Source organism: Diadema antillarum, unplaced genomic scaffold, assembly GCF_040938485.1.
Source record: "Diadema antillarum isolate AM-2024a unplaced genomic scaffold, OU_Dant_1.0 scf00000075, whole genome shotgun sequence".
Lineage (NCBI taxonomy): Eukaryota > Metazoa > Echinodermata > Echinoidea > Diadematoida > Diadematidae > Diadema > Diadema antillarum.
This window is the reverse complement of record NW_027270964.1, coordinates 2,435,007-2,449,924: the sequence shown is the minus strand read 5'-3', so window position 1 is coordinate 2,449,924 and position 14,918 is coordinate 2,435,007. Positions and strand designations below refer to the sequence as shown.

At 38.8% G+C, this 14,918-nt stretch overlaps 1 protein-coding gene across 1 annotated transcript; it reads left to right on the top strand.

Moving 5' to 3' along the window:
• Window positions 1-607: 607 nt before the first annotated feature.
• Window positions 608-14,675, top strand: LOC139717477 (tartrate-resistant acid phosphatase type 5-like). The gene is made up of 7 exons (XM_071628984.1): window positions 608-713; window positions 6,435-6,575; window positions 9,841-10,037; window positions 10,683-10,810; window positions 11,871-12,077; window positions 13,211-13,358; window positions 14,424-14,675. The coding sequence occupies exons 1-7, from the start codon at window positions 608-610 to the stop codon at window positions 14,673-14,675; spliced, it is 1,179 nt and encodes a 392-aa protein (XP_071485085.1).
• The last annotated feature ends 243 nt before the right edge of the window (window positions 14,676-14,918 follow it).

Here is a 14,918-nt window from a genome sequence, read left to right as displayed (position 1 = left end):
GAACAGCTTACGTGGCTCTTTTGAAGAAAAGTTTGACAACTGAAAATAAAACACGGTCACAGATTATCAAAATTGCAATCCTCGTGAAGTGTTTACGTATCATTAGTCGATTGATTTAATTCCTTATCTTTTTCATCTTTTTGAGAAAGACAAAAAGTGACATCATAATCACGTGAACGGTGCAGCCACAGAGTTGCCAATTGTTGTGTTATAAACTTTGGCAACACCGGTACTTCTCCTACTTAAGATCACTCGAAGGAATTTCATATGGATAGACGCTTATAATTATATTACTATATTTGCCGGTTCTCCCTTTAGTTCAACATATCGGGGGAAGGGATGAGTTCTTTCAAGACTTGCGACAAAATCTATATACTCATAGTGATTTGAAACCATTATGGAAGATGGCGGATGCAGGAAGATACATACCAGGGACATGGAAAGATATGTGGCTCTCGTGAAAGTAAGATATACAAGGGAGTAGAGACTATGATCCTGTAAGGAGAGCTGATGTAGTTGGAACAAGTGGTCAGTAAGACATGGCCTGGGTGTCGTGATTCCGTATGGTACACCTTGCAAAAAAAAATACTCTAACACGTGAGGCTTAATGGCTTTAGGGAAGGGAACACACGGAAACAAGGAGTGCGTGAAACAAGGGGAGAAACGAATCTTGAAGGATTTGTGGAAGTTTAAGCATACGTTCAAGGAGGAAAGTGGGACGAAGAGTTCAAGTTTACGAGAAAAAAATGGCGGGAATTTAGACTGAAAAAAATTCAGTAGTAATATGGAATTTGAAAATCTTAAGCTTTTTGTTGACAGGTGCAAGCCTGGCTTCCGAGAAATTGCACTTCATATTATGCAGATGTTAACCCTGTAGGGAGGTAGCCATCGAGCATGGTAGTTCTGAATAAGTTGATGGTATTATGAACAGTAGGCGTATCGATGTCGATGAATGTTGTAGATGGACTGTTAGACGTTGGTATATGCACAAATTTGAACGCAAGAATAAGTTCTGGTAAAGTCATCTGACATCTTTGATAGTGGCATAACCTGAAATATCTGTTATATTTGCGAAATGGGGCGTCATGTTTGTTATTTTGTCGTATAAATCGACATGTCAGAGATTGCGCTGTATTTACGCTTGGTCTCTTGGAAGTTTCGCCCCTTTTCTTATAGGAAAAGGACGTTACGTTTCATTTTTTTTTTCAGTTTGATTCATTTGATTCTGTAAAACCGTTCAAATTTGAACTTTTTGGCAAGACCGCGTTCGATGAACTGTCATTTCGAGTCGCTGTCATGATAATGAAATTTAATTTCAGTCAAGTTGAATCCACTGAGTGTTCTAGTTTGCTTCTGTACAGGTACCTATCAAGTGAGAAGATCGTCACCAAACAAACAACAAAACACCAAGGACAGTAGAGACGATATTAATTAAGACTGAACCTGAAGTCAGAACTTCATGGAATTTCAAGGTTTATGCTTGTTAAATGAAAGGAAGATATTATTCAGAGGGGTGAAGGTTCGGGTGTGAATTTCTTCAATTTGTACTTGTTTTTACGAAAGCGTCGTACTGATCACATAGTCACAGGTTCTTGTGGAAAGAATGTAAAATAACTTGACAGTGTTTGATGAATCTTCTAAGACCTGAACACAAGTCTTCTCTAAATTCCATGTTTAAGAATAGAAAAAATGAAGAGTAGATCAGATTGATATGTTGTAGAATATTCATATGTTTCTGTTGGAAATGGAAAAATGAATGAATGAATGGATGAAATTATGAATGAAATTATGAATGAATGAATGAATGAATGAATGAATGAATGAATGAATGAATGAATGAATGAATGAATGAATGAAAAAATTAACCAAACATGATTTTGATTAGGCCTACTATATCTTTATGTACCCATTAGTATAGTGGGAGACGCATATGTATGTGATGAAATGACGACATGGTTTGCATAACACGTGATTGCACCCAATATCACTTTTACATGACCACATGTATAATTAGAAATCCCATGGTTTCTTACCTATATATGTCAGATTCTATAATGAAATCTCTTTCGCACGTTTGAATTAGTGATTTTATTGACCAAAGTCAACATGAACATTGTGTACCGTAATTATAATGTCCCTTCAATTTATTTGCCGAGGTCGGAACGTCTGTTGCGGCCGTTTGTTTTCAGCATATCTTGATATTTTCTCCAAGTTTCCTTCTCCTTCTCTCAACAACGGGTACGCAAACTTGACGAAGAATTGGTCACGGCTTTGAGTTAAATTTTCCTCGATAGTATTCCATTCCAACTTAGAAGAAAGCCAGCAGCCGTGTTGCAGACCGCATAAGTGCGTGTCGCTCTACCTCGTCTGATGTATCGACAAGGCTGGGGCCGACGACGTCTGACCTTCACAATCTTGAAGGTCAATGGATGAATAGCGAGTTCAATGTCAGAATGGAAACCAGCGATGTGTCAACACAGACAGACAGACAGACTTTAGGACTTAATCTTCTGTTCGGTAAAAGATTAAACAACAACGGCTGGTGGAATATTAAACAGCCCACTGAACTCTAATGGTCACTTGCAAAGATGAGATATTGAAACGGTTAACAGAAAATTCTCCCTCCAAGAAAAATTCATTTGGGATTTTATCTTTTTTCCTCAGTGAGGAATGTTCAAAAAGAAAAAAAAAAATGATGACAGTCAATTAGTTTAGTTCCAATTACTCGTGATGCAACACATCGTATATTGACTGCACTGCGGATGGTTGTCTTGCCCAACTTCGCATCGTGTACAGTATGTCCCCCCCCCCCCCCCCAAAAAAAAAAAAAAATAAATAAATAAATAAAAATACAATCAGATTTTCGCATTGATAACACCTAATATGATTAAACTGTCTAGATGCTACTTCAGGGTCTTAAAATACAACATCTTATCTCTATTTTGCAAAAAAAAAAAAAGATAATAATAATTTGCAGAGAAATGTGGATTGTTTGTAAAGCATGTCACGAGTCTGATTCTTCCAAGTTTAGCACTTCGATGCTCTTGTGTGTGAACACAATAGACAGAACTTGGAGGGAAGAGATTCCTGACATCCTCTACAAAATTCCTCATTTCTCTTTGGCCACCGAAGCAAATCGAATGGGGTTTTCTTTAAGATGTGGGTAATGAGTTATAGTTTCATACCCTGAATTTGTATTTAGATTGATTCTTTATTTTAAAGATATCATTGCGGAGGTTCCCGTTGTAATTTTGGGGGGACATACGGTATATCGTGTATAGTAGACCTGTACACCTCTTATCTCATACACCAATGTCTCATCTCAATATTACAGTATTACAAGATTTCAGACATACCTCACGGTCACTGTGTTCATAATACTATAAGTTCACCCACTGCCTGAATGGCAGATGTATAACTCAATTCATGCGCACATATTCAAGGAAATCAGAGTCATGTTTGTCTTTTTCCCATACAACGACAAGGAGTGGAAGGATACAGAATTGTCCTCTTAAGCAACAGCTTGACGCCATGTCCGGAGACGACGGTTTGGTATTCATCTTATGATCTTTCTGTTGTAAAGAGTTATTTCATCGATTATCACTTGATACAATCTGTTACGGTCGCTGCTTCTAGTCAAAACTATTTTCTCTTTAATACAATTTCTCCTCTGCATTTTAAGGGGTGGGGACGGTGACATGATCCAGGATTAGGATCGCGGAGAAACTGTCCAGACAGGTGCTGATGGATCGTAGAATTTCTCTGCAGGGACGACGGACGTTGACACTGCATGGTCGTCTGTTTGTTTGTCTGTTTTGGGAGGTTGTGCCTTCGTAGTCATTGTCGCTGCAAAATATTCCTATGAATTATACATGCGTTGCCTTTCCAATGAACTGACACATTGTGTCAACTTATTACAACTTGAATATAAAGATGATTCCATGAAATATTGAAATAATAATTTCATTGCTATACACTGTTCAGTTCAATTCAATTCAATCCAAATCAAGTGAAATTTTAAATGAAATTATAACATGGTATTCATCTCCATACTTTTTGAAAGTGATTTCAGTGTAATATTACATATACAGTGGAGGAATCGTCACCCTATTATATTAACAGAGAAAAAAAGTCAAAGAAATCATCGACTATAAAAGGATATTGACCCATGCAAGAACATAATGAGGTATTGACACGTGCACCTCACCTCAACGGAGCATTCTTGACACATATTCATGCTTGAAAGTTGAAAACATCCTTGAAAATAGTGATGTTGCTCAAAGTCGTTTATTTCATAGACGTTTAAAAAACAAGAACAAAAAGGTTCCAGTCAGTCTTCAGTTGAGAAACACTTGATTTTTCAGTCCCTGAAAAATATAGCAACTTAATATTAGGCCCTAGCAAAAATTAATAGTGTCAAGATCACCTTTAAACGACCACCGAACCTTGCGTCGATACATGCATTTCGAGCTGATAAGCAATATCTTGTCTGATTGTCAACAGTCATTGTCATCCAGTGCAGATAAATTCACAAAGCAGCACGCTTGTGACAGCCCGGAGCCGCCGACCGTAGACAGATGTGTATAATATGGAACAAGACCAGAGCAAACAAGACCGGATTTATCTTCCACATTCTTTCATCGTGTTTCTAAAACAATCAGATCATAGTTCTTCGAATGTTTAAGTCGGTTATCTGTGCTACAGACTGAGGATATTATGAGATGCATGACAGCGTGTTGGTCATTGAGCACATTTTACAATCATTCCGCTTGCAAGTACAATGTATACTATTATAACTTCTGGATACAAGTCGATGGGCTTTACCAACAACTCTTGGGTCTGAATGTATATGATTATATTATACATACATGTATTTTAAAGCAGCGTTTTGTGTAGTGTTTCTTTGTTTTCCACCCTTCTATTCGCATAAATTTATTTCAAACTCACAGAGGCAGACCTTGCCAAATATAAATGACGCACTGGATAGAAATGGTTTATTGCCACCTTTTTTTTTTCATATAGTATAGTGCCTATACTCTTGTTGCCATTTATGCATGATTCTCTATGTTTTCTGTCGTTTTCTCTCTATTCTCATGGGACATTTCAAATCGTGGACAGACCAAGTAAGCACATGAATAGCCGACGAAATCTATAGGCAAAGTCATTATATACCTCATTATATGCATGAAAGCACATTTGAAATATGAATCGGAAGGTTGCAATGTGCGCTATCGCAAATTGACTTTTCATGCAACCATGGCCTGTTCAAGAGAACTTCTTCTTTATCACTATCAAGGGCAGTCGCCTTGTGCTTGTCCAATTAATTGATACTTGTTAATGATTCACGCCATCATTGTTGGTTGCAAACTATGGAGGTTGAAAGGGTAAACTTTGAATGAGTATGATTTACTAATAGTACTTTTGGTTATGATAACCTAGGAACCGGTTTTGAAAAACTTATGCTTATTTATATATTCTATATGTGCGTGAACTCTAGGCGATTGTCTTTTCATACAATATGTGGGTGTGTATGTGTGTGTAGGTCCCATAATATGACATTGTGAATGTGCCAAGAGAGATATTCCATGAAACCTAACTTAAAAGTAACCATATTTATAAGTGATACTTACTTCTGATGTCCAGGAAGGAACAAAGAAGGAAAAAAAAAAGAATGATGCAGTTGCCTTAACTGGTTTCAAAGAACAGCACTTTACCATTAAAATCCTACTTTTTCGACCGGCGACCCCATAATCGTAATCGGTCACCTAACAGTACTTCAATCTCATATCCTTCCGTAACAGTTTGGACCATGATGAGGCACGCGACAGAGAGACAAACAAAGTAAACTCTAGAGTCCACTTCCAATTGGGTGACGAACGAGGTGCACCACTCGCCAGTGGTCGTTTGTGATTGGTCAGGGAGCAAAGACCCCCCAGCGCGACACTTCGGACAGGTACATAAAACTTCCGTGACACCTGCCAGAACGATTCATTCAACCCCCGCAGGTTGGATCAGGTTGGAGCGCTCGCTCGAAAGTCCCGGAACCACTCAGTGTTTAACACCTTATTCATAACAACCGAAGACCTCCTGATTCGCTCTGTTCTCCTATACCCACATCTCAAGCAAATCCGTCAACGCCTTTCATTGTTTAATTTAGTCGGTCCCGAAGCCCAGATATATATGTTTTGCATTTGTTTATCTTTCAGATATGGCAGGGCGATAAAAGTGTCAACATAACATTGGCTCGCTTGGGGAGTATTTTCATTTAACTGATTATATCATCTAAAGAAAAATAACACTTGTTTGGTATTCCTGTCTGGAAAGAAGGGGGAAGATGCCAGTGCCGCGTTCGTATTCCTTTCCGCAGTCCTTGAGGGCAAGCGTCGCTTTCAAATGTTTTTTGTTATTCTCCTGGACGCTAATCTACTGCATAGGAGTGCAAAACTGTGATGCGTGCAGTACCCGCAGCGAGAGTTGGGCTGCCTCTCCGAGACCCAACCCCCAGGACTTCCCCACGGATCCACCGCCACGGCGATCCCATCCTACCAAGCCGCCGCAGTGGTACGCCAAACCAGGTAAGGGCATGTAGTTTTCGCACTTGACACTGCTTTCTCATTGAACCAGCATTGTCTCCTCTCTCGGAGTGATGGTTTGAGTTGATTTATACAATCGTTCTTTCAATGTCTTTTTACATACGTGATAATGGTCTACAGCTTTATGCGAAACGATGAAATCACCTTCGCAACGCTTCTTTGCTCGGTTTTTATAATAGAGCAACAACGATGGATGTATAATAGAAGAGTCAAAAGAACTAGTAACCAAGAACAGAGTTCCATAATGATAATTAGCACAATTTCTTTTTATAATATTCTGTTGCATCGGACTGTTCACGAATATTTGTTAAATATGATCATGAATTACGGCGCGTCATCCCATTCCGTATCGTGATAATGAATGAAGCCTTTCTTTTCTCTAATTCATCGATTAATGTAGGATGAAAAGTGATATCATTGGATTGTTGGAGGAGATGTTGTCAGGGCAACTCAAGACACCCATTCCATGAATATGCAACGTTGTGTGAAGTAGGACAGTAACAGAAGATGATACAGTAGCTTTAAAGGTGATGGCGGGTTCTTTGAAGGGGAGTCTCCATTTCTGTGCAGATCATGAAAAAAAGTATCTTACAAGGAAATTTGTGATGACGAGCTTCAGTACATCCTTCATTACCTGGAAACGTTTCTTCTCGGCAAAAAAAAAAAAAAAAAAAAAAAAAAAATATATATATATATATATATATATATATATAAATAAGTGAACCAAATCAGACAAGTCAAATCCATGAAACTTAACTTGACATCAGACTTTTCTTAACAAAGTTTAAAATCTTTAAAAGATGCTGTACCACGAAGAAATTGATCAACAAGTTCTTTTTCTCATAGCATAACCATGTTAACTGTAAATTAATCTTTCAAAATCTGTAATTACTTAGATGTTGTACATTTTAGTACCACCAAAATACTAATCGGCGAGGTCTTTTTCTTATAGTTTAACTATATTAACGTCTTTTTCCCCTTAACCGGTTCACACTTCCCGAAAAACAAACACAAAACCATGAAACACTACTGTGCTAAGTTCAAGGGAAATGTTACATTTGCATGATCGTCATTTAATTCAATATTGACGGAACATCTCTTTCTGCGGTTAGCCATAGCTGTTTGCCAAACTGGAGTTCTTGACACAGAAATTTGGCACCTGTGCCTGCAGAAACGAGGACACGCGAACGAAATGCGGCGATTTAACTTTGTCTTGATTATGAATATTAACGAAGGAGTGATTTCGGCTTGCCGTCCCTTGCCGTCAGAAAAGGATGATCATTAAGTTCGCGCTAGCAGATTGAGGGCTGCGTGAACTCGATTTTCCCAGCCCCATGACTGACAGGCCCGTTCAAGACCAAGTGGGCTGCTATCGCCGAGCAAACAAGACAGATAACCTGCTCCCCTAAAACATGATGTTCTTCACTCTTGATAATGCTAGAGACGTAGATAACAAAGGCAATTGTGTGTTAAGTACTCGTGGACTGAAATCATTCCTGCATACGAACTTGGCAAGGACATAACGACGTGTCCACCGATTAACACTAACATTCACCTTGACAAATGCTGAAGGTCGTATGAGCATTAATTGTTTTTATCATGGCATATCATTATTGTAGAGCAGGTTAGTTATACTTAACAGACTAATACAGTCGTACACATTTAGGGCGAAATGTCGACAGAAAGTGACGAAATGCCACTTGATGAGCAGAATATTATTATAAGAACAAGTGCCGTGTGGATCCAAATAAAGACTTTGGAGACATGCGCCCGCAAATACCTGCCTAGATAGTTGATGCTTTATTTGACCATAATTATGACCGCACCTTCCTTCCCGTTAAAAAAAAAGAGCTACTCAGGGACAACAAACCCACCACAGGATTTGTTTTCTTTCCGCCTCAAAAATTGCAAATTTTTTCAACAGTTAGATGATACTCCTCTTTTATCTGAATTATCCGTATGTGCGTGTGTATGTGCGTTGTTTTTAGCCTTCCATCTAATCCAACCAAAATCTCCTATGCGTGCTTGTTATGATATGTTTGAGGAATATTGCCAAACCATTTGTGAGCACAACGGAACTAGCGTCCGACATGTCAGATGCGATGAACATAAAATCACGGCTTTCGTCCATTTCCTGTGGTTTTCAGATTTTTGAAAGTGATGTACAGGTTGTATAATGTGGAATTAAGAACGATGATGCAGAGAATGTACATAAAAGGGAGCAATGGATGAATGTTGAATATTGGTAAAGCGGTTTGTGGATATTACACATTCTAACTTCAAATAGAGATCTGATACGGACACTGGAGTCGGCAACGACGGTATTTTTAATACTTATCAGAACAAGTTTATCTATGATTTAAATGGATGACAACTGTTACATAAATTCATTTATGATTTCATTTCATTAAAAAAAGTGCGACTTGGATATTTTAAAGGCAAATACAGTTTGGCTCTTATTTCTTCAGAGGCCTATAGGTTAAATGGATGGTATAGTTTCGGTTAAGATTGGGATTCAGGTTTAAACTTTTTACGAGATGATTGGAAACTACTTATATATAAAATATTTAACAGCATACAATTCTGAAAGGAGTTAAAAGTTCTTCGATGAAAATCGGTTTTGAAATGGCTGAGATATCCAAAAACAAAGTGGTCCTAATGAAAAGTAGGACCCACTAGGACCACTTTGTTTTACTTTGTTTTTTGATATCTCAGCCATTTCAAAACCGATTTTCATCAAATGAATTTTGAATTCCTCTTTTATTGTATGCTCTTTAACATTTCATATAAGTGCTTTCTAACAATCTCAATAAAAGTTAAAAGCTGGATCCCCATCTCAACCAAAACTATATCCCTTTGAATTCATGGGGATCACATTCAAAAATGGGTTCATCTGATTCAGTCGAAACTATGACAACTTTAATTATTTAAAACCAGCAGATGATCTTTTCTCGGAAATCGAACATTTTTGTCTCTACAAGCACATGGAAAATTGCCTTAGGTGCCATGACTTAATTGTGTGGAGAATGTGATGTTCTCAATTAGCAAGCTGAATGCAGTGTACAGTATCCTACGTACATTGTCCAATTTAGCACACTATAGACTACGATTGCGGAGTGAAAACATCCTTGCATTCAAGAACGATAATCAAGCGCTAATCAAACTGGGGCTACTAACCTTAGAGTCATTTATGATTAGCTTAGGACGTTTCCGGTAACCGCAGTCTCTCCTTTTCATTGTGTTGCAGTCGGTGCTGAAATCCGCTTTGTGATCATGGGTGACATGGGCGGGCAAGATGAGCCTCCCTACACCACCTACGACCAGCTCGCCGTCGCGGAAGCCATTGGCATCGTGGCAGACAGCTTCCAACCGGACTTCGTCATCGAGCTGGGCGATAACTTCTACGAACACGGCGTGAAACACGTCAAAGACAAACGATTTCGAGTACGAGCCGTGTCCTTTATATTGTCTAACTTTCTGAGTTGATAGCCAAAGACTAAATTATTCAGGCACATAGCTCGATGGCCGATATCTTACTTTTTTTGTGTGCTGCCAAATTCAGATCCCCAAATATTAGGTTGAACACTGCCAGAACACAAAAAAACCCACCAAGTTTTGATCGAGTGATGCACTACGTCGTCATCATCATCTCTGTTGTGATCGTCCCTGATGATATGACAGACTTCATTGGGAACTGTGTATAATTATACATATATATTAATATATTATTGTTATTATCATCATTATCATAATGATAATAATAATAATAATAATAATAATAATAATAATAACAATAATAATAATTATCATTATCATTATTATTATTATTATTATTATTATTATTATTATTATTATTATCATCATCATCATCATCATCATCATCTAAAAATATGTATGGCTGTGTCTCAGTATATTATGTGGGTGTGTCTGTAATCCACGCCTGACAGGGGCACCACCTTTCTGGCCCACCAAACTAGTCGATCTTTCAATAATTTGATTAGAAACTTGTGTTACTAAGCTGCTTGCTCTATTGTCTAACTAAATTAATGTGCAGAACGTACTATACCACTTTCATTTCTCCTCCCATAGTTGACCTTTGAAAATGTCTACACGGCCGAGTCGTTGCTGAAGACCCCTTGGTACATCGTTCCTGGCAATCACGATTACGAAGGAAACATCACCGCTCAAATTGAGTATTCCGAGATCTCCATGAGATGGTAAAACATTATTTTCTTTCGTTCTCCTTCCAATGTTTTGCTTCTCCGTTTCTCAGTGTTTAGATGAGAGGAACTATTAAACTTCATTAAAACCCTGGTGCGATCATTATTCTTATAGACATAACTATGTCGCACTGACCCAAACAACACCAATGACAATTGTAGACGCATGATGAATATTAACTATATACTTTGATACTATTTCTCCTTTGAAGTCCTTATTGAGGCACTTTTCGAATTTATGCCACATAGAAAGTTATCTCTTCTTCTTTTATTTATTTATCTATATATTTACTTATTTATCTATTTATCTACTTACTTATTTAGTTATTCATTTATTTGTTTATTCATTGATTGATTGACTTATTCAGTGTTCTTTACCCAGGGTAGCCCAAGGGTAGCCTCTTTTCTTTAAGTTTAAGGAAACCGTTTATAGGCATGAGGACAACCCACATGTAGGCCCTATTAGGCGTATGTACTTTCCATAACGTTATGTATACTCACTGCAAGTCTCCTGAAAATAAGGCTTACAGATAAAATACACAGTGAAGGATGTTTAAACGAGATGCAGTGTCGCTTGACGGGTATGACGAAAGTGCGTTACGAGGCTTATCACAGCGTGTGTTGTTGTTGTTGGTGGTGGTTTTATTTCATAAAGCACTCGTGTTTGGAAGTAAGATATGTCGAGGAATCTCGGGCGTCTCATAAAACAAAAGATACAAAAGCAATGCCGGATGCCGGATCAAAGGGGGCGCACCCCTCCCCTTTATTTTTGTTTTAAATGCAAGAAATAAAAAGAAAACATTTTGTTTTTGCTTGTTGATGAAGCCCGGAAGTGGTACGAGGTGGGTTTTTTTTTCTTTGTTTGTTTGTTGTTGTTGTTTTTTTTTTACTTGTCAGCTGATCAAACCCGGAAGTGCCGCCAGATTTCTGTTTTGTCCCTCTCCCACCCCCCCCCCTTTACTGAACTCAGGGATCCACCCCTGCAAAAAGCAATCATCGTATGAAGTCTTTGTGACAGTAACATTTTTTTTTTCTTATTTTGCGGTACTCGCTCCAGGAACTTCCCGAGTTTGTACTACACCAAGGAATTCCGTATCTCAGACTCGCCTCGGTCGGACCTGTTCCTTATAGTGATTGACACCATGCTACTGTGCGGGCTGGGAAACAAGACCCTCCCCGGGTCTCCCCCGACGGGACCCTGGAACGTGACCGCTGCCGAGAACCACTGGACCTGGCTCGAACAGCAGCTGAACGAAACGAAAAGGTTTGTTGGAACTTTTCTTCAACCCGAAGTTTACGAATACTTTGAACTGGAAGAACCAAGAGAAAGATGACTTCCTTTTTTTCGTGGTAATGTAAGACAGTGAGAGAGTGCAGTCATGTCCAAAGTATTAGTCTAATTGTGTTTAATAATAGGCCTTGCATACATCCTGTGATCCTTTTCAACTGATATCGAATGAGAGAATTGACAAACGCGATTGATGTGCCATTAATAATGACAAGGGCTATGAGGTTCTTGTCAGCCTTCCTGAACATAGACGTGCTAAATGGAATGTAAAACAAATCTACTGTTACAAGAAACGAAAACAGGATCATCTGCGAAGAAGCTTGTTACACGTCAGTTGATTGAAGATCCCGTCTTAACGTGAAAGATCACCCTACTACTTGCTTTTGAAGGCAAAATGCTTCGTGTGAATTAACCTGGTTTTGCATTTGATAGCTGTTTATTTGGCTCCAAAGAAGAGGGTATGAATCTCTTAAAGGGTCCATCTTTTTTCATGATACATTATAACCAGCAATGGCGAATGAATGAGTTCACGCCGATTAAAGGGGCACTCCAGACGATTTTCATTAGTTCACATCATAAAGTACATAACTCAACAGCTCCATGTTTAGATTTGTGGAATTTATAGTTCTTGAGCTGAGAAACAATACTTTTAAAAACCATAAACAAATTACAGAGAACAAGGATGATGACATAGGAGGCTCACATATTTCAGAAATGTAGCAGTGTAATTCCATTACAATACCGCTTGCTTGCGAGTTCTGGTACATAATTTATGCATGCCTTCTTCTTTTGTTCTTCTTCCTTGAGCCCCAACTCATGCATTCTTATGGTGAGGCTGCCAGGTCATCATCCTTGTTCATTTCAATTTGTTACAAATATTGAAAATTTTCTTATTCTTCATCCCAGTTATCATAAATTCTGAAACTCTGTCTTCAGTATAACTAACTTATAGTTTTTCAAATGTAAAAATCTGAGAATCATCCGGAAGTCTCTTTTAAACAGTCGCAGTTGATCGTACCGTCTGTTATGATGCGGTGAAGGGAAGGAAAATGATTTACACAAGGCTGATGGTCATAACATGTCATTTATCTCCTTTCTTCCTTTCATAGAGCCAGTTACGTAGTCGTGGCTGGCCACTACCCGGTCTGGTCCGTCGGTGCCCACGGACCTACAGAGTGTCTGAAGCAAAGACTAGAACCGCTCCTCAAGAAATTCAACGTTTCGGCGTACTTGGCAGGACATGACCACAGCTTGCAGGTAGGCCTACGTGCACTTGAAATCTAGGATTAAAGGGTGTGTACAGTTCCGGTTGAGGTGAGGATTTAGCTTTTAAAGTTTTGCGAGATATTCCGAAACCACTCTATGAGATGTCAAAGAGCATGCAATTCTAGGGGGTATCAAAAGTTTATTTGATGAAATCGGTTTGGAAATGGCTGAGATATCCAAAAACAAGGTGAAACAAAGAGATCCTAATAAAAAGCGTGGCCTGTCGCCTTTTATTATTATCACTTTTTGGATATCTCAGCCATTTGAAAACCAATTTTCATCAAATAAACATTGAATCCTTCTTAAAATTACATGCTCTTTCATATTTCATGAGAGGTTTCTCATTATCTCACTTAGCAATGTTCAAAACATGAATCCCCACCTCAACCTGTACTGTACAGTCCTTTTAACCTTGTTTCTTGTCGTGTCCTCTTCTGTCAATACTCTCTCGAAAAAGCTGAATGATTGTATGTTAACTTCATAATACATCTTTTCATGTTTATGCTATCCCCCAATATCTCCTTCGCTTTCTGTCTATTTTGTTTTGATGATTTGGGTCTTTTGAGGGTTTTACTCTTCATGACTTTCACGGTTCTGTCCCAGATTGTGACTCTTCACCTCTCTGTAATATTTTTAAACACAAAGTGATAAGAACTTTCGAACTAGCACATCGTAAAAGATATTAGCAGCTGCTTGACTTTGGATGTGTAGACCTGGAATAATAACATTTCATATCACTTTAATTACTTGGCTTCAACTTTAGGTACATATTGGCGTTATGGCAGAAAATTATTACCTTGAAAATGTTCAGTAATCTAGATGATTATGTAAGATACGTGCGAACACTTTCTTGCTTAAAGGAGAGGAGCCTCTTCATACTGATCATTGGTGTTCCAGAGTTTGTGGTATTGGTATTTTCCAGCTTTGCCCTGTACCCCAGGGTCAAAGGTGAGAAAATACTAAATTATTTTGAAAAAAAAGGTATTACTTTTATAGTTATAAAAATTTCAACTTCATGCACACGTCAGTATTCATTTTCCTTTGGCTTTTTAACAGCACATCCACGAGCCCGGTTCGCCGGTCGAATACTTCGTGAGCGGAGCGGGCGCCCAAATCGACCCGGCCAAGACGCATCGGCACAGCGTGTCGCCCGATTGGCAGCTGTTCCACATGGGGGAGATTCCACGAAAGGGAGGCTTCCTGTACGCCGAGGCCACGCCCGAGCACTTGACTGTTGCGTTCACTGACGCCAAAGATGTGTGGGACCTGCACACGACCACGATATCACCTCGAAGGACTGAAGAATAGCTGTGCATGCAGTCAGCTGCTCTTTGACATGGAACTATTTCTGCACCGTCATGCGCAGCAGAACAACTCTTTGACTCTTTCCCTCTCGCATTCCACAGTGCGCCTATGAGCATCTCTTCACAATGAGTTTGAGAAACAGAACGGGACCTTGATAGGAAGATTACCCATAATGCCTTTCTTTTCACCCTGAAACACTGAATGATATTTTCTTCTTTTTTTTTTGGGGGGGGGGGGATACTGTGA